Consider the following 20,045-nt stretch of genomic DNA (forward strand, 5'->3'; position numbering starts at 1 on the left):
CATCACCCAGACAAAGTATTAAACAGCAGTGTAATGGAAAACAAACAGAAGCGTCGGTCCACTTAGTGTTGGATGTTGTTTTTGTTCTCCCTGTGCCCTGATGGCAGCCTGTCAGTCCTGTTAACAAGCCGGATTTAAGTGATGATGTGCAAGCACCTAATACTCTGCTGTCAATCCGGTCGGCCCTGACAGCTGCCTTCGAAAGACCATCCCAAATATTAGCACCAGATGTGATGCACGTTGAAGCACCGGCAAACAGGATCAAAAAGCTAACTAGGCTTCCATAGCTGGATCACTGATAGGAGTAGCCTTGTATGACGCGAAGCTAAAAGATCTCGTATGGCCATCTGTTCATTAAAAAAGCCCCTTTCTGTGATACGTACTTTGGCACTGAGCCCAATCGTCCACCCCCTGATTTGTGCACTGGCTCTGATTTGCGAGACAAAGTGCACAAACTTAGTTTTAGCAGCTGGTGTAAACCGATATTGTGTTTAGGGGGTTGTGGGTTAGGAGGACAGGTTGCTTTTTGATGAGCTATAGTACATGTTTGTATGTGTGTGCGTGTGTGCGTGTGTGTATGTGTGTGTGTGTGTGTGTGTGGCGACAGTGTGTGTGTGTGTGGGCTTCGGATCTGAGCACCTGCACACATGCCCTTTGAAAAGCTCCGTCACCCCTCCATCCAGCCAACACGCAGTGTAAACACGGTTTGTTTGAGCGAGTGGCCTGGGGTAGTTGGATTAATGAGCGCTGATGAAGTTCCACTCGTATCCTGGGTGCTGCCTCCCTATTTGCTGGAGTGGCTGTGATGTGGTAGTGTGTCTGGAGGCGGTGACTCATTCCCTTTTACCCAGTGTCAGATTAAGGCATGTCAATAAACAGACCCACTCAATCCATCTTCGAGTGACTGCATCCGCTCACGGAGCCTCCCAGTCTGTAATGAGCTGCTGCAAATCTCCATCCAACTAAAATGTCTGGAAAGATGCCTTGTCACAGCGAGCGAGAGAGAGAAAAAAGAGAGAGGGAGGGAGACGGAGAGACTACAGCAACAGCGATGTGATGTGACTGGCAGCCACCTTTAAGCTGCTAAGAGGAAAAAAAACCGCACCGAGCGTGATGCTCCACCATGTTGTAGAGCGCAGGCTGATCGGCTCTGCTCGCTGATCCCTCCTTTTACTGTCGTCCTCGTGTGTTTTGAGTTAATCAAAAATTAATTCAAAGTTCACTGATTTCAAAAGTGACTCAAAGTTATGCTGTTTATTCAGTCACTGCTCTCATGTAAGCATTTAGTGGGGGGATGTGTTTACATAATCTGCAGTGGCTCTGGATGTTTATTTTTAAGGCTTCGGCCCAGGGGAGGTGGGAGAAACCTTTGGGGATTCCTTGTGCACTCATTTAGCGTCCCCCCCTCCTCCTCCCCCTCAACACTGGCTAATTTAGGGCACAACTGAGAAACAGAAGATGCTATCTAGTAATTCTCTTCTCAAAGTGAAGTGACTGTTAAAAACATATGTTTGTAGTGCTTATTCCCAGTGGTTCCTGGAAACACTTAATCTACCTGGATTAGATGTTACACTCTACATTTCCTGAGTCTGTTATATATATAAATATCTATATATCACTACCTACCTCTCTCATGTGGCGCCATACAAACATTAATGGATTTTGGGATGAGAGTGAGCGTGAAAAGTTTTTCGGTCTGACATCCAAATTAAAGAAAATCCCTCAAGACTTGCCTAAAGGGGGAAGTGACTGCTTTTTGAGTTTGATTTGGCTCTATTGGCTTTAAGAAAAGTAAGCCGATTTCTTTTAGGGAAACAGCCAAGATAGTCAAGTCTTTTTTCCTCCCTCCTCCCCCTTTTTTTTTTACTATGTAAAACCGTGAGTCGTAATCTCATAGAGATGCTCTGGTTTTTCTTTTCTGACTTGGAGATACAATAAGTCTGGATAAACATGCGGACCTGAACGCTGAACAGGTGTTATATGAAGCTCTATCCGGCCTGGTGAAGCAGTAGACGCCTATTCATTCTAAGTGGACACCATAACTCCCTTCTGAAAGGCTTAAAAAGCACCACCCTTGTCTCCTAAGACATAGACAAAACAAAAACACAGACCCAGGAACCCGCACAGCCACCAACAGTTTGAAACATGTTGGTCCTGAGCGGTGATTCTCCGGTAAGACAACAGCTCTGACTTAAGCCTCTTTAGCGTCAGCCGACTCCGCTGGAATGCAGACGTCTGCAGAGGGGGCCTATTATTTAAAATCTTTTCATCATGCTGAAAGGGAGGGAAATAGCTTTGACGTTGAGAAGCTCATGAATAATGAATGTTGTTTCTATCAATGTATGTATAATTAATCACATCTCTACTAACTGGACTTCTGTGGAGCCTGTAGGCCTGAGTGACATGGAGACTGGTCTGGACGCTTGTCTATGTTTCAGAATAAAAGACAGCCGCATTGTCTTCGGCGGCTTCCTGTGTCGGGGGTGATTGATGCACAGGTGGAACAAGCAATAGCTTTTTAGTACTTTGGCCCTTTTCCTCCCTTTATGAGAGCAGGGGGCGATTGTTTTGGTCGGAATGAGCAAATATTTGTTCAATTTCACACGGAAAGGGAAGAAAAATGAGGACGAAGTGCAAGCAGGAAGTGGTGTGTTTACGAATCTGTTTCATTGTGTTTCAGAGAAGCTGTTATTTGGTTTGCCCAAACAATACTCATCACTTGGTCAAGGACACAATTGACCTCATAATAGCCCTCAATTCCCCCGTTTTTTTCCCGACCAGTCACAAAGACTGCAGAAATGGTACAAGCTACAGCGGAGCAAGGGAGCTTTTAAAAACCCCTTTTCAACGCAGAATCACTCACTTTCATAACATGATTGATTCCCAAATGGGCTTCTGGGTTTGGGGTGAATTGATGGTTGATGAAGTGAAATGATGCAGAGAATGTGGCAGGTTATTTGTCACACATGTGCCCTTCTGTCACAATTGATTGTGTATAATTTGAGTTTGCAGGCGAGCCAGTTGATATTAAATGGTAACAACTCTCTGTATTCATCACGGCAGGCCCCCCTTTAGCAGGCAGAAATAGAAAATGTAATCTCATCCACAACCATGGCTGTGCCTCAGGCACTCTTTCTCCCTTTTTACAGCTGATCCTCCCTTAGGGGCCCTGCCCTCTATAAAGGAAGAGGCAAATCTATAATCTAGCAGATGGCAGAGGATCTATGGGAAATTCTATAATCGGGAAGAAGGTGGTGATGATGGTCTTCGGGGTAAAGGGCAGAGGGGTGGAGGGTTACGGCCAGCTCACAGGCCAAAGAGCGTCTCCTCTGTCTCACATAAATAAACAAATTACAAACCCCACTCGGAGCAGGTGCCTCGGTGGTCTGTGTCTTCTTCATGGGTGTCATACAGACCGAATGTGAGCTGCTTAGAGATGCTGCTGGGTGCAGACCCAGAGGCTAGGTGGTTGGGCGCCAGCTCAGCGCTGCGAGTCGGGGATTGTTGGAGCCGTGCTTTTGTAGGGAAGCAGAAAGGGAGAGTCTGTGTGTGCAAGAATGTGAATGTGCAAGAGGCTCAAAGTGAGGCATTTCTTTTCATAGTCAGAGTGTATAGGATGAGAAAGTCACCCGCAGACTCACACACACACACACACACACACACACACACACACACACACACACACACACACACACACACACACACACACACACACACACACACACACACACACAAACAAACATACACAGACGCTCCTCTGCATCCTCACTGCGAAATTACATGAGGTGAATACATGCATCTGTAAACAGGCAGTTTCAGACACTAGCCATCCTTCATCCGGTGTTCTTTTTTTCAATATAATTTCCTCCTCTTTCTTACTACTCGTTTCACTTTATCACAACTAAACCTATGTAATGAAGCCTTTTTATTTTCTAATTATAGCTGGCCTGTAAACCCCCCTCCCTGAATCTCTCCCTCTCCCCATCTCTTCCCTTAGCAATGGGATATCAATAACAAGGCGCATTATGTGTAACGTTTCCTTCCGGGACCGGAGGGAGTCCGTGAGCGAGCTGCTGCAGAAACACTAAGCGAAGACCGAGGCAAAAACCTCAGACTGCTCAAACACAGATTGAAGCGGCAAAATTGGATCTGACAGTTTTTAATTGATTCTGTCTAGTCTTGTTCTGTATGTTTTAAACAGTGCATTTTTAGTGCGGCAGAAAGAGCATTTTGTTTCCACAACAAACGTGGCTTGATGTTTTTCGGTCAGCTAAATTGGTGACATTAAAGAGTTGCATCCATGACAGACATGAAACACTCTTGAATCAATTTTTTCTTCTTTTTAAATGCTCGATTATAGACACAGTCTTATACAACCTGCCGCCCTTGTTAAATACCTTCTGTTTTGAGGCAGTTTAAAATCTCATCTGATGCATACAGTTTATTTCAAATGTTAATTTAGCTTAAAAAGATTGTCTGTTTGCAACTGTAGTTAAGCAACGTTTAATCTTGTAATTTAGTAAACGGCAATTATTCCACACACAGCCTGACAAAGACTGCTTATCTTTTTTCAAGACAGCATGTTATCAGTGCATGTCGCTGCATTTGTCCTTATTTTTCCATCTTGCTTCCGCTGTTTAAATGTTATACTGTGCTGCATCAGCCTCAGTAATACATACAGTAGGGCAGCTGTGTGACATTTTTTCTCTCCCTCTCTTTTTCTCTCCTATCTGTGTGACATCTGCTGAACTTGTCGGGTGTTTACTGGTGTAACAACTGGTGTCTTCACTCCCCCACCCCTCCTCTTCTCTCTGGTGCTCCCCATGCCCCCACACAATGAATACACTTGCATCCAGACTACGGAACCAATTGTCACGCTGGGAGGAAGGCAAATCAAATCTTACGGCAGCAACTAGGCGAGGAGATTGCTTTTCCTCTCAGCGGCGGAGAAGCGAGCCCGTCGTCCCCGTGCCTCGGGTTTTTTACTGGAGAGAAAGGAGCAAAGGGTGTAAAAGGGGGAAAGCTACTGGGCTGAAGCAGCTGGACCGCGAGTCTCCCGCAGGTCAATTCTCACCCATTTCCTCCCCTTCGCCCTCTCTCTCGACACTCTCTTTCCACTCCCCTCCCCACTCATCGTGGCACTACCTATCAGTCATCCGGCGACAGCGGGGACTACATTCCTCCCTCCAGTCCTCCAGATGAAACGGAACAATAATTATGGGGATAGAGTGGCTCTAAGCCGCCAAACCGGGGCCGCTCGGATCACAACAACACATTGTCCAACCTGATTAAATAGCCATTTGTGGCGTCCTCACTGTAGTTAAGCAGTCCTCATCCTCTTGCCCTGAAACTTGACCTCCCAGCAAGACTTATTGACATGTCCTCCTATTTGAGGTCGGTCAGAAATGTGGGGGGGAAGACATTACATTTCTTTACAGGAAGCCTGGGCTAATGCATCCGATTCTCCCTCAGAATAGGGTGACTCACCAACACCCAAGGTTATGCCCTCACATGTTGAGTGTTTGTTTATTTCCCCTGACAACTTGATAAATGGAGGAAATGTGGTTATCTCCACCTTTGATTAACAAGTAGCTGCTGTGTTGAACATGAGCTATAGAGGAAGAAATAGTGAAGCAAAAAACATTGAATACTACAAAGAGTCTCCTTTGGTTGTACCTACTACACGCTTAAGAGAGCTCCATGGTAAAAAAAAAACCCTGAGAGGGAATTGCATTACGGAGAGTACAGTTCCATTTCTGGACTGGAACAGCTTGAGAGCTGGCCGGGGCATGCTGTCTTCCTCTCCAGGCTGTGCTTACACCGGACCTGCCATCCAAACCAATTACAGGCTGCAGCCAGAGTGACATTCACAAGAAATTTTCTATCTTGTCTTTTAAATTAAGTTTCCCCCTTGTTACTCATGCCTTGCATTTTCATTAGTCTCTCAGTGGATGCGCAGCCACTGTAGGAGATGAGGTGGTCTAATTCGCGTTCACTGGGACCATAGTGGAGCACAGGAGAACATAAAACACATGCATATACAGCGGATTTAGTAATAGATATTGATCAACATTATTGATCTATGATAGAAGCGTTTTATATGTATAAATCTTTTAATTGAAGTATGTTTTTCTTTGAAAACACCACATATACGTGTAAAATGTGGCCTGATTTATAAATTCATGAAGTAGTATGTGTTAATCATTAATTAATAACCAATCCGAGTTGCAGTGTGTTGCCACTGCAGTTACCTTTGATATTTAATGGAGTCAAGCTGAACGGGAACAAAAGGAGTCGGGGGTAATACAAGAGAACAAACATGGTGTGCTCCAAATTAAGAGCTAATAATAAAATGTTAATTAAATTCCTTTTTATGAATTATCCTCTCTGTATTAATGAGTTAAAGTTTAATTAGGGGTAAATGGTAAAGCGAGACAGAATGATGCTAACCTTCAGTGCAAACACATTGCATGATAATTTAGCGAGCCCCATCCAAAGGTCTGCCCTTGCATTGTTGCCTATCATTATACAGACTTCCTGCAAAAATAATTAGGAGTAAAAGGAGGTGAGATGGCAAACAAAAGCTTATCTCCTAATGATTGAAGGTAGACCTATACGCCTTTGAGAATACCGAAAGATAAATACATCTCCGACATAAATACAAGTTCCTTAAAGTTTACAGCAACTAAAGTGAGAAGAACGGCGTCAGCATGAGTCGGATAACAAGCCGCACAGAATATATGTTGTCTTTGAAGCCCTGAGTAAATGGCATCAATACCACGAATCTAAACAAACAAGGGCATGTATTTGGTTGCATTAACAAGCTCCTCCATTTTTCATAGACTGCAAACAGGTCATGGGAGCTATTTGCCAGAGGTAAACACCACACAATGGCTGCTGTGATCAGCCAGCATCACTTTTATTTATTTATGCATTATTTTTTATTTTTTTTAAAGAGATCCAAGAAGACAGGGACTTATGTTTGACATTTCCGCCGCTCCGACTCCTCGTCATTGTGGATTCACTTCCACGCTGACGCCTGAAAAAGTTCAAAATGTTCAACCCCATTAACATCTCATAAGGAGCGTGTGCTGCACGGTCGCATATTGAGTTTTAATCCAAAATCTGTTTGGTCACCGTGTATGACAGCTGTGCCGGTGCCGCTGCTACCTCAAACAGCAGGCCTGTGTCAAATGTGTAGCTCACTTGATAATCAGCGACTGTGCTCCAGTGCCTGCATTAACCTTCCTTATCATAGGGGTGACTTTTTTTTTTTTTTTTTTTCCCAACAGGGCTTTGATATCGGTTGTGTAGACTTCCCTCGGAAGTCTGCCATTGACTCCCAGCTTTTTATCAGGATACAGTATCTGCGGCGTGGAATTTTAAGTGAAGGCTCTGCTTTCTTTCTGCAGAAAAACACCTGCATCTTATCAAAGTTTGTTGAAAGGGTCGTATCTCGGCTTTTTCGCAGGATTGGGGGAAGTCCTTTGAGAGGCTTTGATACCCTTTGACCCCCTGACATCTTACCAAGTGTGAGCAGAAGCTTGGCAGACGCAGGAGGGGCTACCTGCTCAGTGTACACTAACTGCTCTGTCCGTGTGCTCTTACTCGACATTCTCCTTGCTAAATAAATGTTGGAGAAAAAAAAAATGAATGTAGGGTGCCTTTGAACTGTGTTCTCTAATGTGGGTCAGAGATCTATCGCATGCATATTCTAAAAGCCTTTTCATCTGCAATTGCGGAGTTAAGATTCCCCTGGTACTCTCTTAATTTCATCTACTTCTCTTGCAGTTATTTATTTAATATTTCCACATTAATGTCTTCTCAAACATGGTAAAAGTGAAGAGTTCAGAGAAGAAAAAAGAAATGGGAAACTTTTTCTTCCCCCCTCTGTGTGCATGATCGCCTGTCCGTCCTAATGACTCCATTTTTAAAAGACGGCGGGCTGACCGGCAGCGGAGGGATGGAGCGAGGGAGGGTGAAGAGGAGACGAGAGGCTGCGCTCGCTGCAGCACTCTCCTCGGCTCTCAGCTCCCAGTCAGCCTCTCTGTGTGTGTGCTTTGAAAGAGAATAGGATTCAGCCCTTTGAAAGCGGAGGCTGCTCACCGGGGCCTTTGTGGAAAATAACATTTCAACTGAAAGCCAATTACTGCTAACATTATTTTGGTTGCTTCCATTATTAAAAGTACCTTTCTCTGTTGCCCCCCCCCCCCCCATCACCCCTCAACCACAACCCCCACCCACCCATTCCCAACCCCTGTTCTGTTACAGACGGAGAATTACTCCATTGACTCCAGTTACGTGAACAGCAGAGCCCACCTCATTAAAAGGTATGTGTTGATTAGGAATTGTTACCAGCACCTCGTTTCCGTTGTTATCTGTAATTGTTTTATCTAATGAGTGCACAGCTACCGTTGCAGCAGTTTGCATGTGCTCCTGCATGTTTTTCCATTCAGTATAATTGCAGTGAGAGGATGAGATTTGGGGATAAATAGCATTACTCCGTAGTGCGTTTAGTAGACATTTGTCGAAACGAGCCACAAACTCGCGCGCTCAGATTATTAGATTACACACAGCAGCAGAATAAGCAAGTAATGATTTTCATATTTACAGATAACCTCATTACTTTGCTGTAATTCGCTTCATTAGCAAAACATGTGGCTTGAACTGCATCAGTTTAAGGCTTAAAAACAACCACTCAATGATTAAATGACAAGTGCATTTCTTCATCTGCTTTTCAAAACATGAATAGCTTCATAAATAGACAGTACTGATATTGTTCTTTTTCTTGTGCAAGGACGTTAAGAATATATGTTTTCATTGTGCTTTGTATGTCCTTCAACCTGAACCAGGATATTGGATAAGTTGTGGGAATGCAGGGTTAGAGGTTAGGAATGGGGGGGGGGGGGGTCATATAAAAATTCCCTCCAGCCAGGCTTTTGTAGCCAGGCTCACTTAGAAAACTACAATTCTTCCTTTCTACCTGCAGCTATGTAACATTACAGTCTTTCTTTTGTTTGAGGCCATTCCAGGCCTTTTGAAAACCCATTATGGCAATCCCCCCCCCAAGAAAAAAAGATTCCCGGCATTTATGTAAACAAAGAACATTCAAGTGTGGGCCTCTGCAGCACACTACAAAGAGCTCCCCTCAGGAGCCAGTGGGCCTATGGTCTGGGACAGGTGCAATTACAGTGATAACATCAGAGAGCCGGCATTACCTGCAGTCCTCTCTCCCAGGCTGCAGAATGTGAGGCTTGGGGTCCAGGAATGCAGCTACCTTGTACTGTCCTTCACTTCTTCCACCTTTTTCTTCCTGTTTGTTGACTCTCGTTTTCTCCTCTGTCTACTCCTTAACCTCCTTGCTCCCCCAACTAACATGAACTCGTCCATATATGTTTTCTCTTCTACGAGAACACATGTTCATATATTCACCCCTATTTAGTGTTGTTTGTAAAGCGGGATTTGTTCCAGTGGGATGGAAATCAAATGAAGGGAAATCATGCTGTTACTGTGCAGCTGTTGATTGTGCCCCCCACCCCCACCACCCCACCGTCTTTATTGACTGTGAGCCCCAAACAAGACAGATGCTCAGTTTGTATGCTTCCAGCGTTTCCTCCATCCATCTTCCTTCCAGGAATTCCTGATTACTGCAGTATTTGTTTGATTGTAGTGAGCGAGTGCCTCCTGTTTGTTCAATGCCATGTCCTTGAAAGTCAGAGCATCCATCCCAAAATGTCCTTGTGTGAGACACCCTATAGCTGCCATGCTATCCGTGAAGTTAAGAAACAAACAAAAAAAATGTGTGCACCTAATCCAAAAAGGCTTTCAACAGATTTAAACTTCCTTCTTTTTTCATGGTCACTGCAAGCGTAGACGCGGGAGTGAGGCTTTGTTTTTTGCAAAAGCGTACAGTCTAACTAAGACAACAACAACGGAAAAAAAAATCACTATTTGTCTGTTTGGAATTCATGAAAACAGACCACGTAAAAGGGCAAATAGGAAAGGACATGGAAAAAGGACAAGGAGAGAAAGACGGACAGCTCGTCACAAACCATCAGAGACGCGAGGACGGAGGAGAGCGTGTGAAAAAAAGGTGAAGTGACAGTTAATCAACATATCCCTCTCCTCCCTTCTGGCCCCCATGTAGCACGTCGACATTCAAAGACCTGGAGGGGAACAGTCTGAAGGACAGCGGCCACGAGGAGAGCGACCAGACCGACAGCGAACACGACGTGCAGAGAGGACACTATGTTGACACGGCTGTCAATGACGTGCTGAACATGACTGTCCCCCCCAATGTTTGCCAGCTGCCAGACCAAGGTAAGAAAAGCTGTTGCTTGTACGTGAGTATGTGTGTGTGTGTGTGTGTGTGTGTGTGTGTGTGTGTGTGTGTGTGTGTGTGTGTGTGTGTGTGTGTGCTGAAAGCGAGGAGGATTGCAACATCCTTTGGAGTGTGTTGAGTTTCAAGATAAGGCCGATGTGTAGTCGCGTGTGTGCTCCGCAGTGTGTTTTTATGCCACAAAAGCATCTTTTTTTAAGGTGCATTTTGCCCATTGCGAGCTTCAGATGTGCAAGTATGAATAACATCACAGTTTTCTTTTTGGTCTTTGATGTCCTGCTCGAGCGGCTAATGTTGGGGATCTCTGACAGCTAAGGCTACCCTTTGATACGGGCTTAGGCAACATTATTGACTGATAGTATAGCCCATGTCTGCCGACTTCAGATGTGCTTGAATGGCAGCAATTAGGCTCACAAAGGTAGAAGGTGGAAATCTACATATCTCCATGTGGCACCCTCATCCATTATTCAGTGAGACCATTTAGCAGGGAATTAATGTTGATGTTTCATTTTTGACTCACCGTTTAAAAAGACATCCACTTGGTTGGCAGAAGTCAGTTGTAAGGGTCACGTTGGTTCTTAACTACTGCCAGTCAGGCTGAGGAGGAGAGTGGGTCAGTAAGAGGGAGAGAGAAGGGTGAAGGAGGCTGTCTGGAGCACACCAGGATGTAACTATATGCACCTGAGGGTATTTACTGAGCTCAAAGGTAACACCACATGCACAGGTGTAACAGCTCAGCGGAACACGAGAGTCGGTCTGAGTGTGTGTGTGTGTGTGTGTGTGTGTGTGTGTGTGTGTGTGTGTGTGTGTGAAAAATTGCAGACATTTTAGAAAAGAGTCACATTAGCAATTTTATTAGGTGGAAATATTGGACATTTTATTCTAAAAGTACACTCCTGAGGTGAGCACTCACAGAAATCACTCGCAGTTTCTGAACTGTACATTTGCGCTGTGCTACAATTTGGAAGCTAAATTTAGTATTTCCTCCCTCAGTTAACATTTTAACATTTTTGTTCTTTTTTTATTACGACCACTGCCTCCCAGTAAGGCTTTCCAGTCTCTCACCATTCTACTCAGCTCATATAAGGAAGACCTTTAAATGAGTAAGAGATAACAAAAATGAATCCTAGTTTGTAAAAAAAAAAAAGGATAAAGGATTGAAGATTATGGGATTCTTTTTTTTTATCCATCTATTTTTATCGGCGGACTGTAAAGTGTGTGGGTGTGGTTGGAGAAGCACTAAAAAGACTGGAAGGCTCTTCCTCGTCTGGACCCTGGCACATTTAACCAACCAGATGCTTCCCTTGGAGCAATTTGGCTGTTGATGCTGTTTGACCAGGTAATAACAAGATTAGGCGGCCCACACCTCGTTTCACCTGGTGTGGAGTCACACAAAGGGACCTGCCTTCACGGCCAGTTGCATAAGTATTGTAATGCGCTGCGGAATACAGTTAGATGTATATATCAGGTCCAAGCGTTCCTTCTTGTATTGAACAATGAAAAGTGAACTTGCTAACTATTGGTTGCCAATTGGTAATTACTTCACAACTACCCCCCAAAAAATTCCTGTGCCTTTTAAAAATAAAAAGCATGCTGACAGGTCTTCTAGTGGTGGGATCTCATTATTGGAGGCAATTACAAATGATTTACATGAGGAATATTACAAGTGGGGAGAGCTCTCTGAGGCATTTCTTTTTTCATTAACACCACCAATGACTGTATCTGTTTCAGCAAAATGGACTCATGCCTCCTGAATGTATAATGCATCGCCACATTGCTGGTAAACAGAACAAGCGGCTATTTCACAGTGCTGTCCGTTCTTTTGACCAGAACAAATAGATGATAACAAAGTATCTGTTTGGAATTACAATTAGATGGTTTGTTATTGGCTTTTTTTTTTTTTTTTTTTTATTGCACTCAGCAACAGAGTCACATTTGGCCAGCAATTTCCCCTCAATAAGGAATCAACAAAATGGCTTCACTGGAAGCTTCCCACCCCTCCTTTGTTTTGACCGTCAGTCAGCAGCAGTGGTCACACCAGAGAGTAATGAGGCTGTTCATAATTATTAAAACGAATTGACCAAAGATCCTTACACGTGCAGAAACGCAATGACGTAGCTAAATGAAATCGTCCCTATTACCATCTCAACGGTCCAATTAGAAAGTTAAAGTGCATGGTGGGCCGACAGAGACGGGCAGATTCAGCACGGCGCACAGTTGAATCTGTCTCTCCTGTCGTACGAGGATTTTACATCATCAGATTTCTTCCTTTTGCGGCGCTCCTCAGGAGAACACTAGCTCTTTTCCCTCCCTCATTTCCTTCTGTGCATACTCACTTGAGGACAAAGGCAGAAATAGAACAGCGGAGGTTCGTATAATACGAGAGCCGCAGTGGTTACAGTCATGTGATGATGCGGTTTCGCTTTGAGCTCATCTGTCTTAATTGACAAAAAAACGGACACTTTCTGCCGGCTCTATTTGGGTGTATGCGGGGAATTGTCAGAAAACAAATAGGCATGTTCACTAAACACCCCACTGCTTAGATGTCTTCTGGGACCAACTCTGTTGTGTAGTGCCAGCTACAGCAGAATACAAGTTGAGAGGCGGCAATTGCCAAAGGACAACAACACACACCGGCCGAGGATAGAAGAGCCTTTTGTTTTGTGTGTTTTTTACTGTTCTGTTTTCTTGTGCTGAGAACAAAAGGAAGCTTGAAGGGGGGATGGAGGAAGGGTTAAACTCTCGGGCTTTTACAGTGCAAATGTTTACCGTTCCCAGTGCCATGTAAAGGTGTTGTTTGCCCATGAGACAAGCCGTTACCTTTACACAAAGACCCTGCATCACCGTCATGTTGTGTGCTTTCATGTGGGAATCCAATTGTATGACGGGGACTCAGCTGCTAACTAGCTGTGAATCACAGTGGGCATTTTTTCCCGCCCTGTCTCAGTGGAGGAGTCTGATATTTGGCTTTTGTCCATCAGAGTTATGCTTCTTTTTTTCCTTTCGCTGATGTGGTTTCAACAACAGCTATTCATTATTCCTGCACCAGCCACCACCAAGGTAGCTTTCAGCGAAGTGCTTGTAAAGAAATGTTAGTCTTAAAAATCTGAGCGAATGCCTCTTTGTTGAATCCCTGCCAAGAGTCTAAAGAGGCATGTGTGCTTTTTTTTAAAAACCTGACCTAAAATATCCTCACCCAGTGGATTATATTAGGAAGTATCTGAAGAACAAATTACATGAAATCTTTTTGAATCTATAAAGGAGGGGCTATCTTTAACATGTAATGGCTCCGTCATATCTGCCAATAGAATAATTATGGATGATATCGCTGTCACTATAAACTGAGGAGAAGAGCTATATAAAATGAATTTGTCTTTATCTTTATAGGCATGTCTGTGAAGTTAGGGGGGGGGATTTGGTTGAAATGTGCGACATGCTAGCTTTGGCTCTGTAGAACCATTAGTGTCAAGGGAGAAGCGAGGGAACAGACTCCGAAGGGGCTGCTGACAAAGGGAGCTTTTTTTTTTTTTCTTCAACTTCCTTTGATTGTCATAGCTCACACTTTAATTCCTCCCGGATATGGATGAGCCATGGTTTTTAAGGATTAAGATTCATGTATTGTTAAATCGCTTGAGTTATCGCCGCGGGACGGAAAAGAGAGAGCGTGATGTCGCTTCACAGCGTCCGATTTGGCAGTTTTGAGGGTTGTGCTCTTGGTTTTGGAATTCTTTCCAGGTCAATGTGTAAATGTTCTTAAAAAAAAAAAAAAAAAAAAGACCTTCCTCTTGGCTTATTAGACTCAAAAGGGATCCAAGACTGCTCAATTAGGGAACAGGCCTCTTTTATTTCTGACATATTCGTCGGCCTCCACCTCTGGAGAATATCTCTCATCTATCTGTTAGCTCCCTGTGGGTGTGTGCCTGAAGCTGGAGCCTAGGAATGGAAGCCCCCTACGTGGGCCGCAGACTTCTCCATATTCCCTTCTTCCATCAGCAGATCCACAGGGTTTCGCTGTTCCTAATTGATTTCAGCCCCTCCCCCCCCCTTCCCTCACCCTCCATATGTCTTTCTGTCTCCCTCGTCTGTTTCCATCTACTGACTGCAAACATCTCCAACCCACATCTCACAACTTTGTGCCAGTCAGGCAGTTCCCTTCCCCTGTTGAATTAAAGAAGGAGTAAAGGCACCTCACATGTTTCTGCTGCAAAACTTGCCCTAAATTCAACACGGGAACATTTCCAGTTTGCAGTTCTCTGATCTACTAACGAAAATGCTGACAGGTGTCAGAATCAGGAAGGCAACAGGAACAGGGCTGTGCTGACAACACGAGAGGGGGAGAGAGTGTCGGCGTGTGAGGGAGACGGAGATGGAGAGATGAGTTGAGAGTCTAGTAAGCAGTCTTAGCGAGGGGGAAAATAAAAAGAGGCAAGGAGGAAACAATCTCTCTGACAGGTAGGAGCGATTTTTGTTTTTCATTCTCTCACTCACAAGATAACTCTGAGACTGTGCCAGAGGATTTGACTGATTCCCGAACAACATTTGATTGAATTAAGCACCAAAAGTTGTCTCGCGATTCGGGCTGACAACAACATGTGTTTTGCGTTATGATGTTTTACGATGAGATTAACATATAAACTCTATACTGGGACCATCCATTTTGATTTGGATTTGCCTAATCTAATGTGTAACCCTTGGTGGAGGTAAAATGGCTGACAGTGACAAAGAGCTCAGTGCAATGCAAGCATTAAGGAAGATAGAGTGCACACACGCCGCATGCTCAAACACACCAGAGACGGCTTGCTAGCAGGTGTAGTGAGGTCTGTAATGAACAACCAAGATGCAGATTCTGCCTCTGAGATGCAGAGACTGGAGGAATTTCTGTTTAAAGGAAATAAAATGTCATCTCAAGCTGTGTCCATCTGTGTACATCCTTTTTACCAGATTCGCTGAATGAAACTGTGTGACTCAGTGAGATCTCTGGCTCTGTTTTAGTGAAATTATACCTACGAAAATAAAATAAAAGATCTAACCAATATTGATTTTGCCTGTGGTAAAATAAACCTCTTTCATTTTGTAAATGTAAATGTCAGTTACTCCCACATAAGGGAAATTTGGAAAGACTTGGCAGAGAATAATATGCATAAAAAGATATGCAATTGATTTGTGATTCTGAACACAATGATTGGTGGTAGAATTGGTACCGGGCACCAAATTGGTGTCATGGCTGGCAGCTACGCTGCTTATACGTCTGTTCTACATTGAAATAATTGTCTGGTAGTATTTGTTTGCAGTACTTAAATAGGTAAACCAACAAATTCTTTAAAAAAAATCCTATGTGAGCCCATCCTTTTTGTTAATTCCACAAGGGAATAAGTTAAGAGATGTGAGGATGCGCTTAAACAAACTTGACAGGTTTTGATTCTCTTAAGCATCGCCTCTAGCTCAACTGCACACTCTAACACAGACACAAGCAAACGAGCCATGCAGAGGTTCTTCTCCTCCAAACCCAGACTAAAAACATATAGTAATGTTCTGCTATGATGGCATCCCCTGAACCCTCATTCTGCCAGAGCTCTCCTGAATATACCCGGTGTATTTAATCAGCTCAAGAGGGGACTGCTTATCTCTCTGCACTTGTCACGGATAGCGTATTGAACATATCAGAGAGAGAAATGGGAATAGTTCATTATTTTCTAGGGCTCACAATGAGCCTGATGTATCTCATTGCAGGCCCTCCACTGACAGCTCATTTTCTAGACAATCCTGGCATTCAGTTCACAACGCGGTGGGGCAAGTGAGAGAGAAACACACAGAGAGAGAGAGAGAGAGAGAGGGAGAGAAAGAGGGAGGGAGGGAGGAAACGCAGAGACAGAGAGAAAATAAGGCTCCGGATCTCCATTGCTTATTCATGACGCCGCGGCATGCTAGGTGTGTTAATAATCTCCACAGAAACCAAGTGAATCGCAGTTGTTTGTTGAGCACCTAGCCAAGCTGGGCCCCAATCGACAGCAGATGGGAAAACAGGGGGATCAGGATGATCCTAGACAGAGGGAGGGAGATTAAGAACAGGTAATGTGCTGAAGTTGATGGAGGCAGAGTGTGTATTGAAGCGAGAGGAGAAAGTACCTGAATTTTAAATCTTGTCTGAGAGGGTGTGTACACAGTATATGGCGTGTGTGTGTGTGTGTGTGTGTGTGTGTGTGTGTGTGTGTGCGCCTGCAGGTGTGTGTCTTTAAAGGTTAATCAGAGAAGGAGGGGGGGGGGGCTGAGAGAGAGTGAGGAAGATAAAGAGATGGCACCAGAGAGAAATACTACTGGTACGGGGAAACAGAGAGAAATTCAAGTAGTAGAGCCGGAGCATTGTGTCCAGCCTATTCGCCCTTTGTGGTTCCGATTGATTCTAGTTCGTGTCTGAGGAACCGAGGCGGAGGCAATTTTTCCTAACTGCCCCGTTGTGTTTTTAATTCTTTAAGATCAATGCAGGGGAAAAACCTGCTTCTCCACTGCAACATAAGACTGCAGCCCCATTTGTACCTAGACCAGGACCTTGTACCAACATCTTTAATGTGGGCCTGCTGCCGTGGATTATAATCTGAACCCAATTTTGGTTTAGCAGTGATAGTCTTAGCTTTCATGTGATGCATTTTCAACATAATGAACGGTTAGAAAAGCCTCCTCCCCCAATGCGATTCTTTGTTTTGCATCCTTCACACCCACAAACAGTACAAGTGCAGATGATGTCTCATGCACCCGAATCGTGACAGTGAAGCAAAGGCACTTTATTTTTCCCTTCAGATATACTGATTCATTCAAAGTTTGGTTGAATGTCTGTTGAAATTTGACCCGTGATGTAACCCAAGCCAGTAACTGTCATATTCTGAAAATGACTATCTTGTAAAAACATTTCTGTCTTTTGATGCCACTAACACGTAATCTTTTAACCAGCACTGGTCTGGACATTCTAATACTTTGTGGTTTTAGCAGAAATGAGGACTATGATGGCTTCTGGTCAGCTGAGAGAGAAGGATTTCTGAGGCACTGCCGAGGGAATGTGTCCCCAACTGATAAGTCATTGTCGTCTGTCTTGTCAGGAATGTAATTTGCGTGCTTCCAAGTCGGCCACCAGAACCACTCCGCCCCGAGGACAGAAAAATGGCAGATTTTATAACTCCAGACTCCATCCTGACCCTGTGGTGACAACTTGAGTCACTGTAAAGAGTCCCTAATACACATTTACAAAAAAAAAACACAGACCTTGTTGTTGAAATTGTATGACTATAGACTGATGCCATGTGGCGTAAACAACCCCGATGAGGACATACTATACACATAGACTAACTCAAAGGAGCCTCAGTGTGTGGCTGGAAGTGGGCAGGATAGTCGCAGAGTGACTGCCAAGGCAAGGCTTGTATTACAGGGATCCCAGGATATCAGACACCAGGCGGCCTGTGCTCCCTCTAGGCAGGGCAGATTCTGGCAGCTGGCCCGTAACCCAGATAGCAATAATCAGCTCCATTACCTGTAGCACTGACTCCCATTTATGAGCCCTCATAGTGGAACCACGGCTACACTGCGGGGATTAAAGATGCTGTGCAATTTAGCAAAAAGTACAAATAGCAAGCGGTAGCACATAGCTGCACCTGCTGCAGACACATATGTTGCACACACAGGAGCGGTCGCGGTATCTACGCGCCACACGCACACACATGTAGCGAATGGTGGGGGAGGATTTTCTGAGCATTATGGGTCTCAGCACGAGTTATTTGTTTTATCTTCTCCCTCTGTGAAAGGATAGATTAGGAATATGCTCTGCTCTGTTTAAGGGGAAAATCAGCTGTCTTCTGACAAGTACATTGTAGCCCCGCAGTTTTCTGTCCAGAATACAAAGAGACATTTATCACTGCAGCTGGGGTAACGGAGGAAGAGAGAGGGGGTGGTGGGGGGGGGGGGGGGGTCTCCTGTGCTTTTTTTTAACCCTTATTACTTCCTTTCTGTGGGAAAAGAAACGCTATACCTCCATCCTCTTTAATCCATTTGAGAATTCCCACATTCTGTTTTCCTTTTATTTCATTGTCTCCCCCGGTGCCTTTATCATCTCTCCCCCCTGTTTTTTTTTTTTTTTATCTTAGCTCTCATCACCTTGTTTCTCCTGACAACATTATAACTCAGATGGAGTATGTAGCGGGAATATGTAAAATTATGTTGTCCTCCTCAGTTGTGGCAACAAAAGGTTACTACCTCAGGCGTACTTCTATAATATTTCCATACTTTTCCCTCCTCATGTATATTCAGTGAGAATGATTTATTCTGTAACACTTTATAGCCGTTGAAATGCAGAGTTTCTCTCTCGGAGACCCTGCACACGCTGTGAAACGTAGCATGGCAGAATATACTCTTTGGGTTTGTACTCAGCAGAAGTTAAACAGAGGTTAAAAGGGAAGTCATCCAAACCACGTCTATCATTACTATCTTTCATTCACCAATTAGTGTCGGTGATCCCTCGCTGTCCCCTAGATGACCTTGCAGGGATGAGCTCACTATGTTGTAATTCAACATTTTGAGAAGGTCTCAACAGTGAGAGGCTGCTGGTGACCCAGATTATAAACTATTAATGAGAGAGTGAATGCACAGTAACGGAGAGGAGGGACCTGCTGAGAGGTTTGTGTGAACCCAGAAAGCCTCCCCCAAACCTTTTATGGGCTGCTGGCGTCGACAAGACTAAGCTTGGATTTTGTCTTTCAACACGTCTTCATATCCAAGAACCTCCAGATCTTTTAGACCCCTGTGCTCTGTTCAATCATTATTCAGTGGCTCAACATGGACACTAGTAATTAAGATAAAGGAAACATGCATGGCTACGAATCAAAACAGGGTTGTTTTAGTTAAATGAAGATCAAAATTAGAACGCGCATAACCCGAACGCAACATTGAGTTAACTAGTCGATCAGAATAACTGTGTTCTGCACGCACTGCAGTGAGATCTCTGCCTGTTGTGACTGCTGCTCGTGTGTGTGAGAAAGGTCAAGAGCTGAACAGGATGCAGAGTGGTGTTTCTACATTGTGGCGTAGCTGGCGGTGGTGGATAATCATATTAAAGTAAATTCATCAACTTAACATTATTCACTAAGGCCCCTCCGATTTTGTATTGTTCTGCTGATTCCTTCAGGCTACCACTCAGCTTTTCTGGGCATTAAGCTTATTATCATACCACATTAGTATATATTATGGAAAATCAGGTTAGTGGGAACCATGTAGAAACTACTGTACCTGTTACTTAATCTGCTTATTAATAGTATATGGTTATTTCCTTTGTGGAATGTGGTATATTCCAGGAAACTTTACTGTTGTTCGTTTTATGTACGATTGACTGAGGGACAGAATTCACTCAGTGGAAGCATCTTGCCAGACAAATGTGACTCTTCAAACCCCATTGTCCCCCTTCTCCTTAAAGGGGAGGATAAAAGGTAATGGGAGAGGTTGGCTGTTAAGTTTAATGGCAGACAGGAAAGTCTCAGAACTGCTCTTTTTAATGATGTGCCTGCTCTCATACAGTCCTCGTTAAAGATGAGGCCAGAATGCATGCCGAGGACAGGGAGGACACTGCACTACCCCCCCCCCAAAAAAAAAAAAAAAAACATCTGTAAGATCTGTGAGGGGCTCCTTTGTGTGTTCTCTGGCACATCGTAGGAACCCTGCGCTCCTTCTA

The 20,045-nt window shown here is 44.1% G+C and overlaps 1 protein-coding gene across 4 annotated transcripts in view; it reads left to right on the forward strand.

Moving 5' to 3' along the window:
• The window catches only part of pcdh19 (protocadherin 19), a 53,859-nt gene that overhangs the window by 21,106 nt on the left and 12,708 nt on the right, over positions 1-20,045 (forward strand). For all 4 annotated transcript variants that reach the window (XM_054597280.1, XM_054597282.1, XM_054597281.1 and 1 more), the window contains exons 3-4: positions 8,272-8,330; positions 10,148-10,320. In XM_054597280.1, coding sequence (XP_054453255.1) covers positions 8,272-8,330; positions 10,148-10,320 — 232 coding nt within the window. The remainder of the gene's footprint in view (positions 1-8,271; positions 8,331-10,147; positions 10,321-20,045) is intronic.

Source organism: Anoplopoma fimbria, chromosome 4 (genome assembly GCF_027596085.1).
Source record: "Anoplopoma fimbria isolate UVic2021 breed Golden Eagle Sablefish chromosome 4, Afim_UVic_2022, whole genome shotgun sequence".
NCBI lineage: Eukaryota > Metazoa > Chordata > Actinopteri > Perciformes > Anoplopomatidae > Anoplopoma > Anoplopoma fimbria.